General features: G+C 39.8%; 1 protein-coding gene across 3 annotated transcripts in view; it reads left to right on the top strand.

Moving 5' to 3' along the window:
- MAPKAP1 (MAPK associated protein 1) overlaps positions 1–20,769 on the top strand; it is a 112,231-nt gene that overhangs the window by 50,100 nt on the left and 41,362 nt on the right. For all 3 annotated transcript variants that reach the window (XM_035341648.1, XM_035341646.1, XM_035341647.1), the window contains exons 5-7: positions 3,047–3,219; positions 8,643–8,819; positions 18,368–18,477. In XM_035341648.1, the coding sequence (XP_035197539.1) occupies positions 3,047–3,219; positions 8,643–8,819; positions 18,368–18,477 (460 nt within the window). The remainder of the gene's footprint in view (positions 1–3,046; positions 3,220–8,642; positions 8,820–18,367; positions 18,478–20,769) is intronic.

The raw sequence follows: 20,769 nt of genomic DNA, 5'->3' as shown, positions 1-20,769 counted from the left end.
CTGAATAGATTTTCCATTGAATTTTATACAGGATCTATTAATAAAGTTTGTCGCTGCCTTTTTGAATATAGGTAATTGTACTTTATCTTCTGTGTCTCTTCAGCGTTTACAATTGGACTACTGTTTTTAGTTGGAAGAAAAAAGTAATTATGCTTCCAGTAGTGCCCGTAATCTGGGTCTGAGTGATCCCTCCTAGAGAAATGGCTATAAGCACTATATAAACCCCACAAGTTATTACTAGTTAAATCCATTGTGGGCAGATCTTTGACTCTTGGCCACTGAGACTAATAGTTTGATCCATTTTATTCAGTCCCACCACCTACAAACACTTACCTAATAAGCTTTTCACAGGTAGTAATTGAGCTCTGTGGGACTTTCTGCACAATTAATATTTTGCAGGATCAAGCTAAGTATGGATTCATTCAGTCCTGTAGACAGGTACCTGATGTTTTGGACTTCTAACGCTGTTTCAGAACAAATATCACCCATTTGTAATAAAAGCATCAGTTTGTAATTGAGATTTTTTCCAAAGCCCTTTGGCTTAGCGTTTGATCAGTCCGAGCCTTGACCCATGTGTTTATAGGCCAGCCTAATTTTTCTTACCTCCTGTGATAGTGAATGTTCTCATTATTAATAAAGTCTAATAAGCTTCTAAATCTCAGGTTTCAGGCCCTGTAATGTCTTACGGCAATCAGTGTTACAGCACTAGGACTGTTACTTGTGATTGTGCCATTTTGGGGTTTCAGTGTATAACCAGGCATATCTAGGATTCCCATTAATTTCCTTAATAATTGCTGTTGGCTCATTCAAGTGCAAACATTGTTGAAACAACAGGTCCCCTGTTCTTGCCACTATCTCCAGCCATTACTGCAGTGTAAGCAATGCGCATAGATTTATGCGTGCTCGTATATTCCCCTGGCTAGCGTTTGCACCTGGACAAAGACAGAGACAGACTTGAGATTAGGGATTCATTACCTGGTATTATTTAATGTCCCTTAAAAATAGTCATGTAAGTAGGAAAGCAAGAGGAGAGAGAAAAAGAAAACAAAAAACCTGTTTATGTGAGTAGCTGTAATTCTGTCGTGTTAGTTGAAGTAATGTCGTGGGTGCTATCTCAGAGCATCAAAGGCACACAACAGCCAAGCGCTTGGGCTGGATGGATGCTGTAATATCTGCACCAAATCTGCCTAACTTGGAAGTAATTTTATCAAGTTAAGAAAATGCTTTTAATATGAAAAAGTAATTAAATGTCCCCCCTACAAACCCATTGACATGTCATCTTGGTTTTACTAAGCTTATCCAAAGGCTTCTTAAGGCTTATCCAAATGAGGTGGTGCAATGTAGCAATCCCATATGCTTCCCCAGAACATGGGACAAACCTAACACCTTCTAAATGAGTAAAAACGATTTCTTCTGTACCTTAATGTGGGAAGAGGAGGTATCTGCACTACAACAACGCTTTATTAAAAAACATACTCATTATATTTGGATGGATTTTCATAATGCTTTTAGCTATGCTAGTATGAATAACTTTAATCTTTAAATTCCTATTATTTTTTCTAATTTATAATCACACTGAAGGATCAAATGGTTTTTTACAATATATCAAAATTAGCACATGGCATTTAACTCCCTGTTTTATAGTCTCATCGTAGAAATATAGTATTGAATCCTTTTATTCTGTTACTTAGAATTCCAAGTGATTAATTCTAATGATATTTTCTTTTCTCAAGGCCCATATATGTACACAGTTGGAGATAGATGGTCACGTCAGGGGTGCTTTCGAAGAGGGGATCACAGTATAAAATCTTTTGTCTTTTTAAAAGATTACAGGTTTAAAAATCTGTGGTAGATTAAACATTTTTTCTTTTAATGCAAACTTTATAAAGCTTTATGTTGCTATGTATTTTGTATTTTATTTAAGTGTTAATCCTCACAGTTCCAAATAGATGCATTTTTTTTTCTTTAATACAGTAAGTTCCAATAAAAAGCAGTATTAGTTAATCTTCCTTGGTTGACTTCAGCTAGTTTGAAATATTTGCATGGCTCGGCTACACGTGTGACTGGCTCTCTTGGCAAGCCAAGGCCAGGCCTAAGGTTTGTTTCTGACCCATGCCTTGACCTCCGCTCCTGGTCGCGTTCCCTGCTGCCGCTGCCTGGGCTGCTCCGGCTTCCCCGGGACGAGCGGATGGTGGTGCTGCCAGCCGCTGCGAGCGGGGCGCCCAGCTACAGCTCCGGCTTCTGGGCTGCTTGCACCTCTGAGGTTCAAGTTCAGGTCTGGTGAATTTGTGTGCGTAGACCACCGCCAGCTGCGGTAGTTTCTTCCTCCTCCTCGCCGTCAGCATGCAGCGGCCTGCCTGCAGCCTCTCCGGCAGCTGGGTGTCTCCCTGCACCGTACCCTGGGGCGCGTCCCGGTGTGAAAGCCTCTGACCCCGGTTGGTTTGTCAGCAGGTGGAAGGGAGCCAAAGGGAAAAGAGAGAGAATGAGTCCCAATAACGTTGGAGGGAGACTCGAAGGGGTAGGGAGCGAGGAGCGCTGCCAATTGCGGCCCAGCCCCAGGTGAGGCCCTGGCTGCAGAGCCAGAGCCGGGCAGTGCTGGGCACGCGCCTCGCGCCCGCTGCTGCAGGGACAGAGGGAGGCAGAAGTGCAGAAACAGGGGTTATGCTAATATTAGAGACTGGGGCGGGAAATGTTTACTGAAGTCTTAGGTAGGCTGGTTAGTTTCCTTTTTTTTTCATTTTTTCTTTTTTTTTTTTTCAGTTTCATTTCTTCATTTAGATCCTGCAAGATCATGGAACCTTACAGTGAAGTTCAGGCTTTTTATGGAAATCTGCAAAATCTTTGCCAAATCTTTCATACTCCTCTTGCAGAAACGTTAAACAGCTGTAAATGAATTAGAATTTTAATTCAAACTTCTTTCAATTTTAAGGCCTAGCGGTGTGTTTTGATCTCACTACTGAAAAGAATTCCATCCGTACCACGCTGTGTATTAGCTCTGTCATACCTTTTCTTTCATACATTCTAATGAAATGTATTTTCTTGACAGGGTCATGTTGGTACAACGGCAACCAAAAAAATTGATGTCTACCTCCCACTGCATGCAAGCCAAGACAAACTACAGCCCATGACAGTTGTGACGATAGCAAATGCCAAGGTGCATGACCTGATTGGACTAATATGCTGGCAATATACAAGTGAGGGACGGGAACCAAAACTGAAGTAATGTTCTTTCTTTACTACCTCTTGATCTCTAATTTTCTCCTCTGCAATGTTTTTGCATAATGAAATGGATTTTCATGTCAATATTTTAGTAGATAAATCTTATAGAAACTACCTACACATTTATCCGTATTTCCTTTTGAGAAATACACACACATCTATATCCATTTCTCTTTCAATTAAACTTCTGGTTACTGTATAATGATAAGCATATGAGGCCATGGATCTGTAAAGAATCATAATTTCAAAACACTCTATGTAAAAATACTATAAAACCTATCTCTTTTGGTTTCATGGAGACATTTTGTATGTCCCATCTATTTTTTTGTACTGTTCTTAATGGCTAAGATCACAAGGATGTCAAAATGTAGAGCTCATCTGTAACTCCCTCCATTTTTTTCTTTTGAGGAAAGGTACCCAGATTCTGCCTCTTACTTCTCTGCACTGTACCAGGTTATTCCCCCAGATTCATAGAGAGCGAAATCACTGTACTGGGTGACAGTGTGTCTTGGAAGTACCATTAACGTTCTACTGAAATTATACTTTATATTTTAGCCATAATGCTTACTTACATCTGCAAACAGGAATTCTGTCATAGAACTTCAGCATTATCACTGCTTGCTTTCTGTGGGTATTTTGTTGACATAATCACTTTCATTCATTATAGTCATGTCAAAATATTTCTGCTTTTCTAAGAATTGACAGAAATAGAGGCTAAAGGTGCTTTACTTTCCAGGTTATCATCCTGGAGATATCACCAAATTCTAAGCCATTCTATGGTGATGACGTTCTATGATAAAATAAGCATCTTAAAAACAAAATAAATAGTTTTGCTTGACATTATGAATACATTGTGTTCTTTAATTCAAAAACAATGTCATGCAGTATTTTGTAATTGCTATAAAACTTTTATCTCAGTCATGTGTTTGTTTGTTTTTTCAGTAAAAGAAGAGCAAAGTCCGTAGAAATTTTAGCTTCGGTTAATGAATGGAGTTTTCAGTATGTTTGGTAGTCATTGCTTACCTCTTCACTGGGGAAAAAAAACATGCCTCTAAAATTTCTGAGACTAGATAACGGTTTGGCTTTGTCGTGCTGGAGAACAAGGATTGTTTGCTTTATCATGGTAGTTGACTTAAGGAGTACACAGAACAGGTCCTTCAGACCCGCTCGTCTGAGTCACTTTGCTTTTAAAACAGTTCTGTATAAATACTTCAGTTTTTGCTGGATCATAGAGCACGAAAAGAACTGAAAATTGTGTATTGAAGAGTTATTGGTAACAGTTATTAGCAGGTGACTTTTTTGGTCCAAAGAAGGTTAACAGTTTTGTGTGATGCTTTTATATGAGCCAGTCAGTTTTTCTCATTTTCATTGTTCCTGGAATGTTTGATGAATGTTTTTTTTTCTTTGGTATTGTATTTGGCTCTTTCAGCATTTTTCAAGTGTTTGAGAACTCTGTAGTCCTCTGTCTTGTAGCACAGTTGTGATGGGGAAGGGAAAACGTTGAGCGGTTGCTTGAACTGCCCTTTTTTAGGATCCTGGGCTTTAGTGGAATTCTGATTAATAGACATAGGCAGAGGGTGGCACAGAAGAGCAACCTCTCTTGAACAGTTTCATGGATATTGTTGCCTTGGATAAAGGATTTGCCTTAGCAATTCTGAACATACATATAAGATACTTCAGAGGGTAAACACTCAGGTTTTTTGTTTGTTTTTACGCTAGAGAAGAAATATAAAATTATTTGCAGGTAGTGCCATTTTGTTTGCTGTTACTGATTTCTGTTTGTTATAGCATAAATTCAGGAGTGTCCTATGTGTCCTATTAGCTTATTTTTTAACAGGTAAGATGCCACTGAAATAAATCTTTGGACACATGCATGTTTTTCAGGAGCACAGCACACCACAGGTGGAACAATGCCAATGAGTAGAAGCATTCCATGAAACATTGCTGCCCACAGCAAAAGTCAGCAGTGGGAGGAAATGAATTTCACTGTCTGACTTGAAGGATTAGATGTTACGACGTGTCAAAGAGTGATCATGACCAAGGAAGCTGTCTCCTGTAATCAAATCTCAGGACAGAAATAGTAGAATAAAATAATTAATGGAGGCACTATTTGGTTCCCCAGAATAGTCTAACAGCAGCAATTGAGAAACTGGGTACAAATGGTCAGAGGCAGGGGCAGTGCCTCAAGATTCCAAGAAGTTTGGTCTCTTGTGTAGTTCTGAGTTATTTCTCATGCCTCTGGTTGTTGGTTTGTTTGTTTTTAGCATTGCTGACTGCCTGTTCTGTTCTTTAGGAGGATTGCTATAACTGTAGACTAATTGTTTCCAAGTAACAAAATAGCTTGTGTAGGTTGCACATTTCTGTATTTGTTCCTGGTTTAGTATGAAAAGAAAAAATCAGGTTCACTGTGACATTCCGTTGAAATACATATACATAACGCTTCAAATGTAATATACAGCGCGTGCAAAATGGTAAATGTACCTTCTAGTAATACAGTTTTAGAATAATGAGGAGGCTAAAGATTTTGTAATAAGGAGAAACAACCACGCTGCCTTTAGGAAAAGTAAATCTTAATAATTCTTTTTCGTTTTTTTTAATGTGCTGTATCCATTTAGTCTACCGATTATAATTTATTATTATTTATTATCTCTATTTGGTGTCTTGATATGAGGAATTACGGACAGTGTTAGCAACCCTGTTCCAGGTCTCTTCCATATGAGCTGTAGTCATAACCCACTAGACCATTCCCTTGCCAACCACTAAGGGATTTGCTGTAATGATTCTGCCTGCAAAAATCATAAAATATTTCTAGCAATACATTCTATTGATATATGAAATTCAAATAAAATTCCTTGTTTTAGATATAAGAATTCGGTTACATTTGTCAGCCATTGTACTTAACTTTTACATTCTGTCTACTTTCCAAAATTTTGAACCTTGTGATTTGAAACCTAAAGTTCAAGACTTTCATCTTATCCTTGTGAAGGTTCAAAATGCAAAACAGCTTTACACGTTGGGCTTGTTTTTTCAGTAGATTACCTGTAATAGATATTAAGAAAATTCCATGGTCTCCATTAATTATTGGACTGTTGTCTATGTCATATTATTATTTTGACTTAAGTCCAGAATATAATAAGCACTTGTACTAGCTCTGAAACAAGAGCATATAAAAAAGTACAATTTCAGTAACCAGTTCATACCTTAAAGTGCATATTAATGGATCATTCTCTGTGACAGAACATCAAAGTATGTATTAGGTCATTTATATCTTGATTCTTTTTTGCCACAGATAACGTGAAATGGTCTCTGGTGTGCTTTTAAATTTTAATTTAGCTCATCAGAGTAAGTAGATCTCAAATTTCTGACTTAATCTGTGAAATACACTCCATGTTTTAAGTCATTTGTAGCCCCCTAAATTTACAACATAACAGACGTTGTGTATTTTTGGAATAATTAGTGGAAGATGAGCTGGTTTCACCACCACTGTTTTTGGTACCTGGATTCCTTGAGACCACCCTGAATGTCATCTGCTGCCTGCGTGGCTATGTGTCCCTTTAGATTTAATGAGAATTATGCAAATGGGTCAAGTACCAAATGAAAATGTTAACTTTGATTTATACAGAGTTTAAGTGCGCACCAAGCTGCACACAGAAGAATTCTGTCAAGCAAATAGGTTAGAAAATCAGCAGTGTAAGGCCCAGAACAGCTGTGAGGAGATGGGCATCAGATGAATTTTCAGACTGGAAGGTCTGATAGGGGTGACTTCAGGGTACGTTGAACTGGACACAGTGAGCATGCAGAGCGCTGTGTTGGCATTTGTAGAAATCCAAAGAGAACCAGAGAAGGAGCTGGAAATCACACAACCCAGGCAGGGTCGGCTGTGTCTGTTGTTCACAACTTTTTTTGTTTGGCTTCTTCCTAAAAAGTCTTGCAACAATGAAAAACACAGAACCTCCCATGAGTATCTTTGTTTCTTTCAGAGCCTTTGTGTTGCTGTAAATTCTGTTGCCAGGGCAACTTTTCACCAGTTTTCCTAAAAGTTGCTTAAGTGCTCTTAAGTTAAAAATGAATTCTACAGCAGCGTTTCAGTTCCTCATAGCAGAACAGAGCCTCAGGAAAGTTTCTTTAACAGTGTGGCAAAGTTTTCAAAATTCACAGTGACAAACATTGCTGCATTACTTTCTTGGTAACGAAGTTCCAGCTTACATTAATAGTAACACTTCATTATGACCTGTGTTAGATAGCAAATACCTTAGACGTGACAGGATGCATATAGATCACCTGGACTAAGGACACTCAACAAAGCACAGTTGCAACCAAAGGTTTGTGAATTAATTGAGAAAATTGCAAATCAGGTAGTCAGCGAAATAATTCATTGTCACATCCAATCAATAAACTTTGTAAATCAACTCATTTAATTCAAAAAATGATCTATATAGATCAAGCAACCAATTAAACAATTAGCATACACTTTGCAATTAATTAATTTAAGCATCAATCAAGCAATTAAAACTCCAAATTTAAACTGCAGAGTTTAGAAATATACTGCCCTGTGAACATTCAAGCTATATATGCTGGCAGATCTACAATAAGAAAGTATGCTTATTTTCAGCTCAGCAATTTAAATATTAATATTCCAGATAGTATTATCATGTTTTCCTAATATTAAAAACTATGTTTTGTATATATAATTTCCGATGGAATTTAGTATGTGGGAATGAAAGGCTAAGATTTTCTTCTATTTTTTTCTTCACGCTGTGTTTAAGACTTCCAGTGTTAATTGGTTCTTGCTTGTTAGTACTAAGTTTTAACTGCTTTTAGTTACTGGAATTTTTAGATACTTAGAAGATACAGCCTTGTACTAATTGTTGTTACTGTGTCAGACAGATTTTTTACTTTTCCTGTAGTTTACTCCTTAGTTTTTAGCATTCTCTGCTTTTCAAGTGTATATTCAGTTTTTTTTTTTTATATATATATTTTTTTTCACAGTTGCTTGATCTATGAGTGAAACAGATAGATACTGCTTATGTGTCTTTAATTCTAAAATTTAACAGTCATGTAAATAAGCACATTTTCACAGATGTTGGGGCAGTACTTCCGGCTTTATGAAGTCTTGAAACTTTTTATGGACCTGGTGTAGTTCAATCACTGTTGGTCTTTTGCTTCCTCTCCTTTTAATGATGAAGTGAGACTTGCTGCCTTAATCCGAGGTTTTGTTTTTTTCTGTTCCTACGCGGTTATGGTACCAAGATATGGTGAGACATACTAATTTACATGCCTTTGGTGGCTTTTAAGTATATTACTGCTGTATTAAGTGTGTGCTTATTTGTTTTCTACAGCATTTAGAAACTGATACTGATCTGCTGAACTGAATTGGTTGCCTAGCTTCCCTCCCAAACAGACCTGTTTTTTGTTTGTTTCAGCGATAACGTCAATGCCTACTGTCTCCACATTGCTGAGGACGATGGTGAGGTTGACACAGATTTTCCACCCTTGGATTCCAATGAGCCCATTCACAAGTTTGGCTTCAGCACTCTGGCATTGGTTGAAAAGTACTCCTCTCCCGGCCTGGCAGCAAAACAGTCGCTCTTTGTTCGAATGTGAGTATGGTGCTAACTGTCCACATCACTGTGAAGCATCTGTGTGTCCATGCCACCTCCGCGTCTTTTATCTTCCCTACTTTTCTTCATTTGACTGTAGCAAAATTCAGGGGACGCCATGCATTTATGTTTTTTACAGACGCTGCCATGGTCTGGAAGGTAGGCAGGTAGGAAAGTAAATAGGACTGGCAGCAACTCGGATGAGTCTGTGTGTCTGAGCTGTGAGTCTGAATGTACAGAGAAGAAAATAAGCCATTCTGCACGTGATTAGTATGGAAAACATTGAACTACTGCACTCCTGCTAATACATACTTGGAGTTTACATGAAGTTTGAGCTCATAATCCTCATTTTGCTCCAGCTATGCTGCTTATTTCCTAAAACTATGTTCTAAATAATAAATGAAGTATGCATATAATAGCTTCAGAGTGTTAAAGTCATTCATGTTGGATATTCTTTTCAGTAGGTATTAAGAACAGATCTGGCTGGTGATTTTAAATTGCTATTTATTTATTTATTTAATAACTATTTTGGGAAAATGTGTTAAATTTTAGCAGAAGAAAAGTACACTTAAGTTGTTTGGGCATTCCAAGTATGAGAGACTTCAAAATATTCTTTCTATATCTTATAGCCAAAACAGTAACTTTGTGTTTTAAGACTAACTGGGAACAGATGTGATTAGTGGGCTATAGATAGTAAGTAATTTTCTATACAATTAGTTATAGAGTGTAGTAATAACAGTGCTGACTGAGGAGAGAAATGCTTAGTCAGTAGGCATGGCGGTTAGAATAGGACTGGATGTGCCATTATAAAGTTCAAAAAGAATCAAAGAGGATGACCCCATCCGCCACTTAGTCTGGAAGCTGTTTGGTTTGTTGCTCCAGAATTTGCTGTATTATTATCAGCAAATCAGTCTTTGAGTGATACATGTTGTGCATGATCACTTATTTTTCTTAACTTTTAACTTCTGAGTGAAAAAAAATTAAAACCATCAGATGGCCTTAGGGATTTTTCCAAAATACTAGTAACATAAGCCACATCTTACACGGAAAAAGTATGTATGGTTTGGATCTCTTGAAGTGAAAATGCTAATAGAGTTTTCGTGGTTATTGAACCTTTTTTTTAATTTACAAGAATTTGTATTTCAGAACCATACGGATGCTTCCTGTTTTAATACTCAGACATTATAAAATATTTCTGACCTATTTAGTTGTTTTTACAGTCTTTATTGTGGAATGTGTTTCTTAGAAACGTTCAAAAGCATTCTACTGAAAGAACTTTTCAGAAATCCCGTGGTGTATTTCCCAAAGGCCCATTCACTTTGTTCCACTGCGTTAGGTCACCGGAAAATAAAATATTCTGTCAACAATATTTACAAATAATTTATTCAAGGCAAACACACTCAGTTCTGCTGAACTGGGTGCAGTCATGTAGAAGCTGATACAAGGAGGGGTGAGGCAGTCTTGCCAGTCAGATCACAAGGCCCTTTTGCCATTTGTACAGGTTACAGTCATGCAGCTGAGACAGGCATCCGACTCTTTCACCTGTGGGACTGCCCAGTATTTAATTCTTCCACCTGACTAGAGAATGCTGGATGTTTTATCTGAAAGAGGGAATCTCTTTCACCTATGTGCATTGCTCTAAAGTCAATGCTACTGCCATGAATTTGATTTTTAATTGACTTTTTTTCCTGATAAATCATTCTGTAATAATATCTTGTTGTTTTCTTTGTTCTGTTTTCCAAAGTACTGAAGTGAAATACAGAGAGGTACTTGCAAATTACCAGGTGCTTATTAGGTGGTTCTAGAGACAGGTATGGGACTGAGCCTCAGCAGCTGCACGGATGGCAGCAAGCCATAGGCAAAATAATACTGGCTGTAGCAGGGTGGTGTGAAATTCTCAAAGGTTCAAAGTCTTACAAAGAGCTTATCAGGAGAGGAAGCATAACTTTTCTGTAATGTGAGGGCAGCGTTATTTCTAGTAATAGTAGACCGTTATATATCATGAAGATGTAACTCCGGGATTTGGTAGCATCTTAGAAAAATTAAATCTTTTGTGGCCTTTAAAAACTTCAGGAGTTGGATCTGTATTGCTTTGAAATACAGTATTATTCTAGTATACAATGTGGGAACACTAAAGCACAGGAAAAGAAAATTTAGCATTAATGTGTCTCATTCTGTAGAATATTTGCCAGAGTTTTAGAAAACAACGTGTTTTTTTCCCCCATTCTGTTTTTATTTCACGTACTTTCCTAGCTGATAGAAAGGCGGGCCGTTCAGTTTGCATAAGTCAGTACTTCTAATCCTGATTTGATTTCCTTCTTGGCTGTGGTCCTCTGGAAAGTAGAAAACATTTTTGTGTGATAATACTGACAGAGGTAAGCAGATAAGAAGTTAAGATGAAAGACTCTCATTGCTAGTTTTAATGTTTAAAATACCTGTTAAACCCATGTGTTCTGTATTAAATAGTAGTCCACTAACGTCAGTATTTGCAGAAATACAGTGTGAACACATGTATTAACATGAAAAACTCATGAAATGTCATGGTAGCCTGCGGTTTAAATTGGAGAACTCTTTGCATCACTTACCATCAGATTTGTAAATGGTCTGTGCACCTTGCAAAGCAGCAAGGGGCTAAAAGCCCTTCAGAAAGGAATTCCTGTGTGGGGAGAGCCAAAGCCTAGGGAAGCAGTCTGCCCTGGACCTGCACAAGTTGCTCCCCAGCAAAGCGAAGGAGCACAAATCAAGGTCGTTTGAAGCAGTGATTAAGTTTGTTAAAATTGCCTTATAGTAATAATACTGTAAAGAAATTGTCCAGTGCAGCACTTAAAATTATTAATTTTGTAAGAAGCTGAAATTTAAAACCCTTGCTCCCCCATTGTATAACTTACCAGCAGTACCTTTGATAAGTAACAGGGATTTTCTTTGCTTGATTAACCTTGTCATGCAGGTGTGTTTTTTATAAAACACAAATGAACTTGTTTGGCGTCTGGTGTATAGCAAACACTTCCAGTTCACAGGATAGAATTTACTTCAAGATAATCTTGTATTTTTGGTATCTGCAGAAAAAAAGTCCATCAGGGATATGGCAAGTTCGATTCTAGTTGCAAGCAATAACAGGATAATGAGTGTCCATGGCAGGTAGACCAGGTGAGAAGGTTCCATCATCAGTAGTTCCTAAATTGTTGATAATTCTTCATCTGGAAAAGAAAACCCTTTCTTTCTCCACCACCACCTACCTCACTTAATCCTCGTTGTCTGTGTGAATCGGGATTACAATTAAAATTCAACGAACATGTGTTGTGTCTGATTCTGGACGTTAGCTTGGAGGAGCTAGAACCGGCGTTCCTGTCTGGAGCCCAGAGACTTGGGCAGGATCCTGGCCCTGCCAGCAGTTCTCTGTCTGGTGCCTGTAGCAGAACTGAGGTCCAGCTGCAAATCCTGCAAAAAAAATGTGAAATCTTTAGTGTAATGTATGCTCCTGTGAGTCCTCTGTGCTCTAGCTGGGAAGGTGCTGCAGATTAGAAATAGGAGAACTGCATCGTAAGTAGCAGTGCTTCTCCGAGAGGTTTTGTTTGTGTCCACGTGTTAATTCAAATGTGCATGTACATCCTATGCAGATAGTTAATCAGAAATAGATTCAGATTAGAATTTTTAGCATGTCCCCTAGAATTGAAAGCTATTTGATCAAAAGATTGTTAATACTGTGAGTTTAAAAGTATAGACTCTTATTTTTATAGTGATTTGTTTTAATTTCTACTTCTTCCTTCTCTGTTATCCTAGTAGTGCGTGTAATCGTGTTTTTATATTTTGGAATTTTTTCCCGCATTGTAAAGTATTCCAGCTGCTGTGTCAGGTTTATGACCTGTGATGTTTATTAATATTGAATCACTGCTGCAGAAACTTGGTGCCTCTGAGAAGCTTCATGATGAAGCATGGTGTTTTTACTTCAGATCTCACCTATCCTGCATGTTAGATGCATTCTCAGATGTTGTGCAGTCGCAGAGCAGACAGCGATGGAGCCTCACCAGGGACCCCGATTCAGCAGGACATATTTGAGCAGAAACAGTTTGCAGAACTTCATACACTTAAACTCCTGCCAAGGCAAACTCTTCGCCACTTGAGTTAGTTATAAATGCCCAGTGGCGGTGGTTGGAAGTAGCCCACAGTGTGTTTTATATTCTGAGCTGAATGTGAATGTCTTTGTGGTTACATAGAGTAGTAAATAATTGAGTTTGATTAGGGAGAGGGACCTCATTATCCCCCCACCTGTGCCCAGCTGGTAGGGGAGGGTCGAAATGAAGCCATTAGCTGTCTCTCTTACTGCCATCTCAAAGAGCTCAAATACATCTGTGTCTTATTTTCTTTTCTGGCACAATCAGTCGAGCAAGCTAAGCAGGCATGACCGAATTTGGCAAGTTCCAAGGACTCTGGCAAAGTTACACAAGGAGAAGACGGAGGGCAGCCATTCTGGCTTCTAACTGCCCATTAGTCTAGCGAGTTATGTTTTTGGAAAATGTCTGTTGTGGGAAGGAGTGCTTTGTCCAATGTCAAACGCGGCATTCGCAAACAGTCCTCTTTGATGTCGAGTATGATTTGTCAGAAGGAGTCAAACAAAGCACTGCGTTCATGGAAACGCAGGCTCCTTGAGATGATGAAGTAATACCTGAAAGACTTTGAATGAAGGTAGCTTAAAATAAATCCGTACTATCGTTTAGGGGGTTTTCCTTGGAAATTTTATTATCACAACTTGACGTACGATATCTAATGGTGTTTCTAGGAGTTGTAACTCAGCTGCCAGTTGGCACATAGATGAAGTTTGGCATACAGTTCCTCTGCTCTGTAGCACCTTTTTCTGTTTTAATACTATGTTTAAATTGCTTTGACTATTGTGTATATATATATATATATTTCAAAGCGACACCTCTGTTATACCTGATAGATTAAGGTTTGAAGCATTTTAAAAATACCAGGCTTTCATAGTACATTTACAAATTCAATTCAAAGCTTTGAAATGTGTATTTTACTTAGGTTACAGAAACACTCCGCAGAAAGCCTCTTACCAGTTTTCACATGGGTGTAAGTAATTGGCAAAATATATTTTAGAACACTCATCAAATGCAAACTTAAGAAAGTTAATGTAGGTTCGAAGTGAAGAAGGTGGGCTCCCAGGGCAGCAAACAGGGAGGGGTGGGATCCCCAAGGAAGGAGTCAGAGCAGGAAGCTGATGTGCTAAGTGTCTGGTCTTCGCCTATAGTAGTGTCAAAATGCAGACAACCCCAAAACACACAGTATTATCTAAGGCTGACATTAGATCCACCACATCAAGGTCATGTAGGCTCAGAACCAAAAGTCAGGCTGGCAGCCATTCTGGTTCATATCACCATGCACTTTATCCTAAAAATTGCCCAGCTTAGGTTAAGCACATTGTGTCAACAATGGGACTTTTACTCTTAACTTTGACTCTGTGCTGCTCAAGTGGAGATTATTAGTCATTCCCTGATACTTTCGGCCGTGCCAGTCATTCTCTGCTGTGAGCTTTAAATGCTATAAATTTTGCTTCAGAAAAAAAAAAAAAAAAAAATTAAAAAAAACTATTGGAAAGACTGCTTTTAGAGAAGTTGTTTCTCATTCACAACAGAAGCCTTTCATCTTCTGAGAGGTATTTCTTTATTTTTTTCACACGAGTCGAGCCCATGGAGAGGCCACTGCCAGTTTCCGTGCCACTCCAGCCACCTCCCCCTGGCAGCACCCGGCACCAGCCCGCGGCAGCTCTCGCCTCTTCTCTTGTTTTCTTTTTCTTCTTCTGAACCTTGCCACCCTGGCTCCAGCACTCAGGCTGTAAAAGAAGATGGAAAGCCAAGTTACCGCAGAATGATCACTATCATTAACATTCACGGGTGGTTCACTTATCATTCCTGACTGCACAGACATGGCAGCCGTTATGAAACGTCCACAGGTGTAGCACGATGATACATATTACATTGTGCCACAATGGATTTATGTATTCTGTAACAAAAGAAAAGTGTAATGAAAAAATACAGAAGGTAATCCTTTATTCCTCCACAGCACAATTTATCAGTAATGCCTGTGGATGATAAGTGCCAGGGATTTCCTTTGCTTGATTTAACCTTGTCACCCAGGTATGTTTTTGCAAAATGACAGAAAATATAAGCTAAGGAATTTCTTTGGCTTCTAATTTGTAAGCAGCAGTTTTAATTGGTAGAATGACATCTGCTTGTCTGTCCCGTTTCCTAGTGTGATGACTGAAAATAAAGGTACGGCACGTTAGCAGAGTAAGCTAACACATAGGTAATTTATAATTAGGAAATGCTGGAGTTAGGCTGGGTGAGGACAGTTCACGTGTGCCATCACTACAGAGCATGACGAGAAGCTGGCCTGGCAGGGTGGGCGTGCATCGCCTCCGGAGGAGCCTCCCTGTGCTGGCGGCTCCTAAGGACACCGTGCTGCCGGCGGGCGATGCTCCAGGGGCCGCAGAGCTGCGGAGTCCCCAGGGCTCCCCACCTGCCCGGCGCGGCGGCACCGCGGCCGCGGAGCTCACCGAGCGCTGCAGGGCATTAGCGAGGTGGCACGGGTAGAGGAAAACAATGCTGCCTGCTTATGGCACTGCAGCGAAGGGAGGGAGGAACAGTGCATCTGAACTCTGACCGACATTTCAAGCGCTTCTGGCTGCTTTCCAGAGCAAATATTCAAAAGTTTACAAATGTGGGGTGCGCTTTACATTTCATTGCTCTTGCCAAAGTTTCACTTACTGGATAGCGCACTAAATATAGTAAAACACAGAGGTTTTTCTTATTTTGCTTTGATCAGTAAAATAAACTTTTTAAGATTGTTCTGGGATGAGATCCAGCTTCTGAGGCACAGAATGGCTGGAGCTCAGGCATGATTTAGTAATAGAGTGTCAGGAAAACCAGGCTGACAGTTCTCAGGCCAGCTGCTCAATAGAAAGAATCGACTGAGTCAGGATGGGCTGAAACATGAGCAGGACCAACAACAGCATGTGTTCTTTAACAGCTCAAGTGTCAGGAACTGAAAGACAATTTTCCATTTTCAGGAGGTTCCAGATACGTCTTGGTTTTAGCAAACCCGAATTAGGTCAGCGGTGCTCCACGGCCGCGGTTCACCTCATGCACCGCAGGAGCGGGGCTGGTCCGCAGCGCCCAGCTCTGTCTGGGAGAAAACATGGCAGAAACACCTCATGCTGAAAAAAAGAAAAGAAAAATCAGAACTCTAGTTGCTGTGGCCTTAGAATATTTTGGAAGGCTTTCTTTGCCTTTTTTTTTTCCTGCAGTAGTTTGATTTACCGTGCTGTGTTTTGGTTGCAGTTCTCTGTACACCTCCCTTTGGTACTGCAGCGTGCTGTATACGTTACCTGAAGGCGCCAGATGCCTTTGAATCTGTGCACTGCTGGTTGCTTCCAGTCTTTTCTCAAACATCATGTCATTTACATACAAAGGAAAAGGTAGCTTCTTCTTATCATTAATATTTTTAAGTATAGCACAATTCTAGAAAGATTTTCATTTTAAACAATCCGTCAGATTTATCTCAGTGCGTCGATTCAGAGTAGAGCTGAGTTTGGGTGGCCAGCTGGATGCCCAGGAGGCTGATGAGGTGATCAGAGTGCCACAACACTCGTGCATGTTGCAGTTCTCTGTAGCAGTTGAAGAAAATATTTGCTTATCAGTTCAGAGAGTTTAGGAAGGTCTCTGCTTACTGTATGGGGGTAGTCAAAACCCCTGCATCTTTGGGCTGTGGGGCTGATGCCTCTCTGTTGCAGAAATCCGTGGTGCTCTTGTGGCAGCGTGCTCAGTTCTGATCGGTCCGTATAAAAAACATGACAGAAGTAGAGGGGAAAAAGTAGAAACGTGAAAAGGTTAGGAATGTTTGTGTGAGTATGAGTAAGACAGAGTAATAAATTTTGAATGGTCCAGAGAACATAAATCGGGGGCTTTTAGGCAATTTCATTTTGCCGGGAACAAAGGGAATTGAGAACGAACCTTAAATGAGACCGGCTTGGGACGGAGGAGGAGGCCCTGCCGTGGCGGGCTGGGCACGGAGCCGGGGCAGGCTGCGACGAGCCCCGTCGCGTGTGGCTCCGCGGGGCAGGCGTTGGGGCGCTGGTGCTGCGTGAACGAAGCTGGCACACGCGGAGGGGTCGAGCAGCTCCGTAACTGCTCTGTTGTGGATTTCTTGTCATCCCGAGCTGAAGCAGCCAGCTCTGTACGGTGGGCGAGATACAAGGCGACAGTGTGTTTGTGGCTCTGGTATTTATAAGAGTACAAACGAGTGGCCTGGTGGCTGGCGTGTGCACGGGGCCGAAGTTGGCTGCCCCCTGCGTGCACTGCAGCTAGCGGCCGGGACGAGGTGCTCATGGAAGCTGCTGCCTGTCCATCCAGGCTCTTTCACGCTGTGGACTGGGGATGCCACATCTGAAGTGGTCTGAGCTTACACTCCTGCTCCCAGCGTTTGTGGCTTGAAGTGACATTTAATATGGTCTTGATTTTAATGATGCAATTGTGTTGCTTGGATTGCTTTTGACTGCCAGTTGCTTTTAAAATATTCCAGCTGTGATATTCATATAGAGCTCCACTCTGATTAAAATTCTCAGTTGCCAGATAAAAAGCTCCTCCTCCTGTCTAAATAGCTTTGCAAAACAGTTTTTTTTTTCATGCAGTGCAGATCTTTCCCTGTGGGTGCCTTGCAGCTCTCAAATTTCTGTGCTAACTGTCTGCAGTGACATCTACTGACATGAGCAGAGATTGACTGCAAGGTCTAAGGGGCAAAATTTACTGATATATTAATCCAGCAGCTCTTCTATTATATTGTCAACTTCTCCGCTTCACCAGTGATGCCACGTTCAGTATTTAGCAGCTGGTATCTTCCATAGCTACCTGCATGCTGTTTCCCACGTTTCCTCCAAGTGTGGAATTCTGTGCCCACAGCCAGGCCAAGTGCCCTGCTGGCCCAAACCTTTCCAGGAGGTTCTGTGCCACAGTGGTCGCAAGAACATGTCCAAAAATATTACACAACATGTAACAAAAATATTACATTTAAAACCATGCTATAATTTAATGTTGCTGAAAAGTTGCTGTTACTTCTTTGAATGTTTTCCCTCCACTGCTCCCTAATGATTTGCTACATCTGCCATTGGGACACGTGTGAAAATGACATTGCAAACTGTTCCTCTTGTAAACATTGTGGAACACCTAGCAGATAGTTAATAATGAGTACTTGAGGAGCATTGTACGTACACTTGCTCATTTTTCTTTTCTAATGGTGAATGCAAATTGATCAAAAATAAAGATAAATTAGGAAAGTCCTTGCACAGCTTGAATCTCAATACATTTTCTCCTTTTTTGTCTTTGCCTTCTAAAGGAGTTTGCTGAGTTCCTCCTTTTAACTACCCTGAAAGCACAACTTTGTCTGATGCTGTGCCTGAAAAGTATTTTGCTTGAAACAAACAAAAAAGTTGTGGTGAGCTGCCCAGTGATGATTATTTTTGTAAAAATGCATGTGCATCTGTCTTGCAGAAATGCTGCTCATGGATTCTCACTTATTCAGGTGGACAGTATGAAGGTCACCATGAAGGATATCTTGCAAAAGGCCTTAAAGAGAAGGAAGGGATCACAGAGAGGCTCAGGTGGGTTATTTATTGTATTTTTTAGAGGAGAGGGTGTTTTTCCATGAGGATATTTTATATCACTTTGCTGTTGTGAAAGATGCCCACTTTTTCCAGTGGGTGTTGTGATGCAGTCTGCACCTGCGCTCTGAAGCAGTTCTGTGCACAGGTTTGTATTCTAGATACTGGCAAAAGGCAGACTGTAGAGAAACTGCGTGACGTTTGCTGCAAAGCAGTATATCCATTACTGCAAATATTCCTTTATGATAACAAAGCCATTTGCATTCAAGTCCAGCCAGCAGCAGCATGAGATGACGGGTGGAAGTACAGTAAGGCCAGTCCTTGATAGAATTTGACTTCTAAGTTATGTAAGAAAATGATGCCTAATATGGCTTCAAATAATTTCAAGGATTAGTTGTTACTTTTTGAGAAAAAGAAAAATTTACTTTCTGCAGCGTTGTCAAGGTAGTACTGTAATAGTTAAGCCATATTAACATTTTAAAAAAGAAAATTTGCAGTACTTGCATTTATATTTTACAGCAAAACAGTTCCAGGGTATAAATGCACACTCACATATATATTAGTACATATATTTCAGAAGTATAAGGCTGGGAGATCTTCCCAGAAACAAGAAATAATTACTGTGAGAAATTGCACTGAGCCTTGTCACACAACAAAGGAACTTTAATATAAACCTATCTATATACGAGGTAAAGATAAGGATCTTGTCTTTGTAAATGAATGAAGCCTCCTTATATACCCTTAGTTTTAACTATGTGAAAAGAAAATAAACCCTTTTCTGTTTAGAAGTAGTAGTTCGGTGCAGTTTTTAAACGAGTGTATAATCTGTCATGGATTTAATTAGCTATCTTCAGATGAAAGCTGAAGTTTTAATAAAAGTTAGAAGAGATAACGCAGTGAAGGACACGGATGAGCTGTCTCAAGGCCATATTCCAAGGGAACGATAAGAGCTGTAAAAAATGGCAGAGGAGAGCAATTGAATGAAGCAATGAAAATCTGATTCTCGTAAAAAAAAAAAAAAAAAAAAAGTGCATGCGAGATGCTGGTAGGGGTGTTGTAGATGAGACCCGCTCGCGTCTGCGAGCAATTTGGCGGCTGGCCAGAAGTCATTGTTCACCCTCGGCTGTGGCGGCTCAGTCCAGATGTGCCAACTGCACGTTTCGGCTTTTGCCAGCTGACTGCGCCGTTTGATAACCAGCTCTCTGGATGCCCATCACTGGCCGCAGAGATAGAATTAAATGATGATGATCTTCCCACAAGTTGGGAGAGGAAACAATGCATATAAATCTTGATTTCATCTCAGCGTGAGAAGTCTTTATCCATCATCACTCATAATGAACAAGTCGTTAGCTGCGATGAATGGTGTTCTGTTTTTTTCAAACACCTCTTTTGTTCACTTTTTGGGTGACTTTTATTTATTTCCTGGGGTCAGATTTCTCTTCCCAGAAGGGAGACGTCTAGAGGATTCACTTAGCTCAGTCTTTAAACTGCTTTCCTCCTTCACGTAACAGATGTTATTCCTTGTCCATTTGAAATTTGCTTTTGCTTTTATTTTGTTACTTTTGTTCAGTAGTTTAGAAAAGGAATGGAACTGTCATTTATTTTTTCAGCTAATATATTAATTTCTGTTTTCTTGGCAGTTATGCTCAGAAGCCTGTGTAGTAACAGGGTATAGAAGCATGTATGTTTCTTCTTGCTTTTTTCATCTCTATTTTTTTTGATTATGTAGGAAATCATTTAAATGTTCTTATAAATTATACATGTGACTTCTCACCTCTTTGATATATGACCGGCATCCTTGCTGGATATAAGTCTCAGTAAAAGTAATGACTGAAAACCTTTTGGTCACTTCCATGTATGTTTACCTTTAACATGTAACCAGATTTGTTGCAATAAGCATGTTGCTTGCAGATTTCCCTTTAACCTTGTGTGTAGGTACATCCAGAATTAGGACCTGCAGTTGTAAACTTCAGGAGTCGGAGTCACTGTTAGAAGGGTGATCGCTCTAGGGAACGGTTTTTGCTTGAATCCCCATACCAGTGAATGTCATAAAACAAATACAAGTTTTGTTCTTAAAATGTTGGTGAGCACTCCTAGTGCGGTGTTCACGTTGTCACGTAACGCTGTCACGTGGGCGATGGGACTTCTCAGACTACGCATTTATGTATTAAATCGGTAAATCATAAATTAAAACTATTAAAATGATCTTCCCTTACCCACAACTTCCCTTATTCCCAGTTACCTCTCTCATCCAAAACTGCAATTCATCAGTCAGCAGGCTTTTATTTATTT

Source organism: Oxyura jamaicensis, chromosome 17 (assembly GCF_011077185.1).
Source record: "Oxyura jamaicensis isolate SHBP4307 breed ruddy duck chromosome 17, BPBGC_Ojam_1.0, whole genome shotgun sequence".
Classification (NCBI taxonomy): domain Eukaryota; kingdom Metazoa; phylum Chordata; class Aves; order Anseriformes; family Anatidae; genus Oxyura; species Oxyura jamaicensis.
The sequence above is the reverse complement of the archived record's forward strand: the minus strand, read 5'-3'. Positions and strand labels throughout refer to the sequence as shown.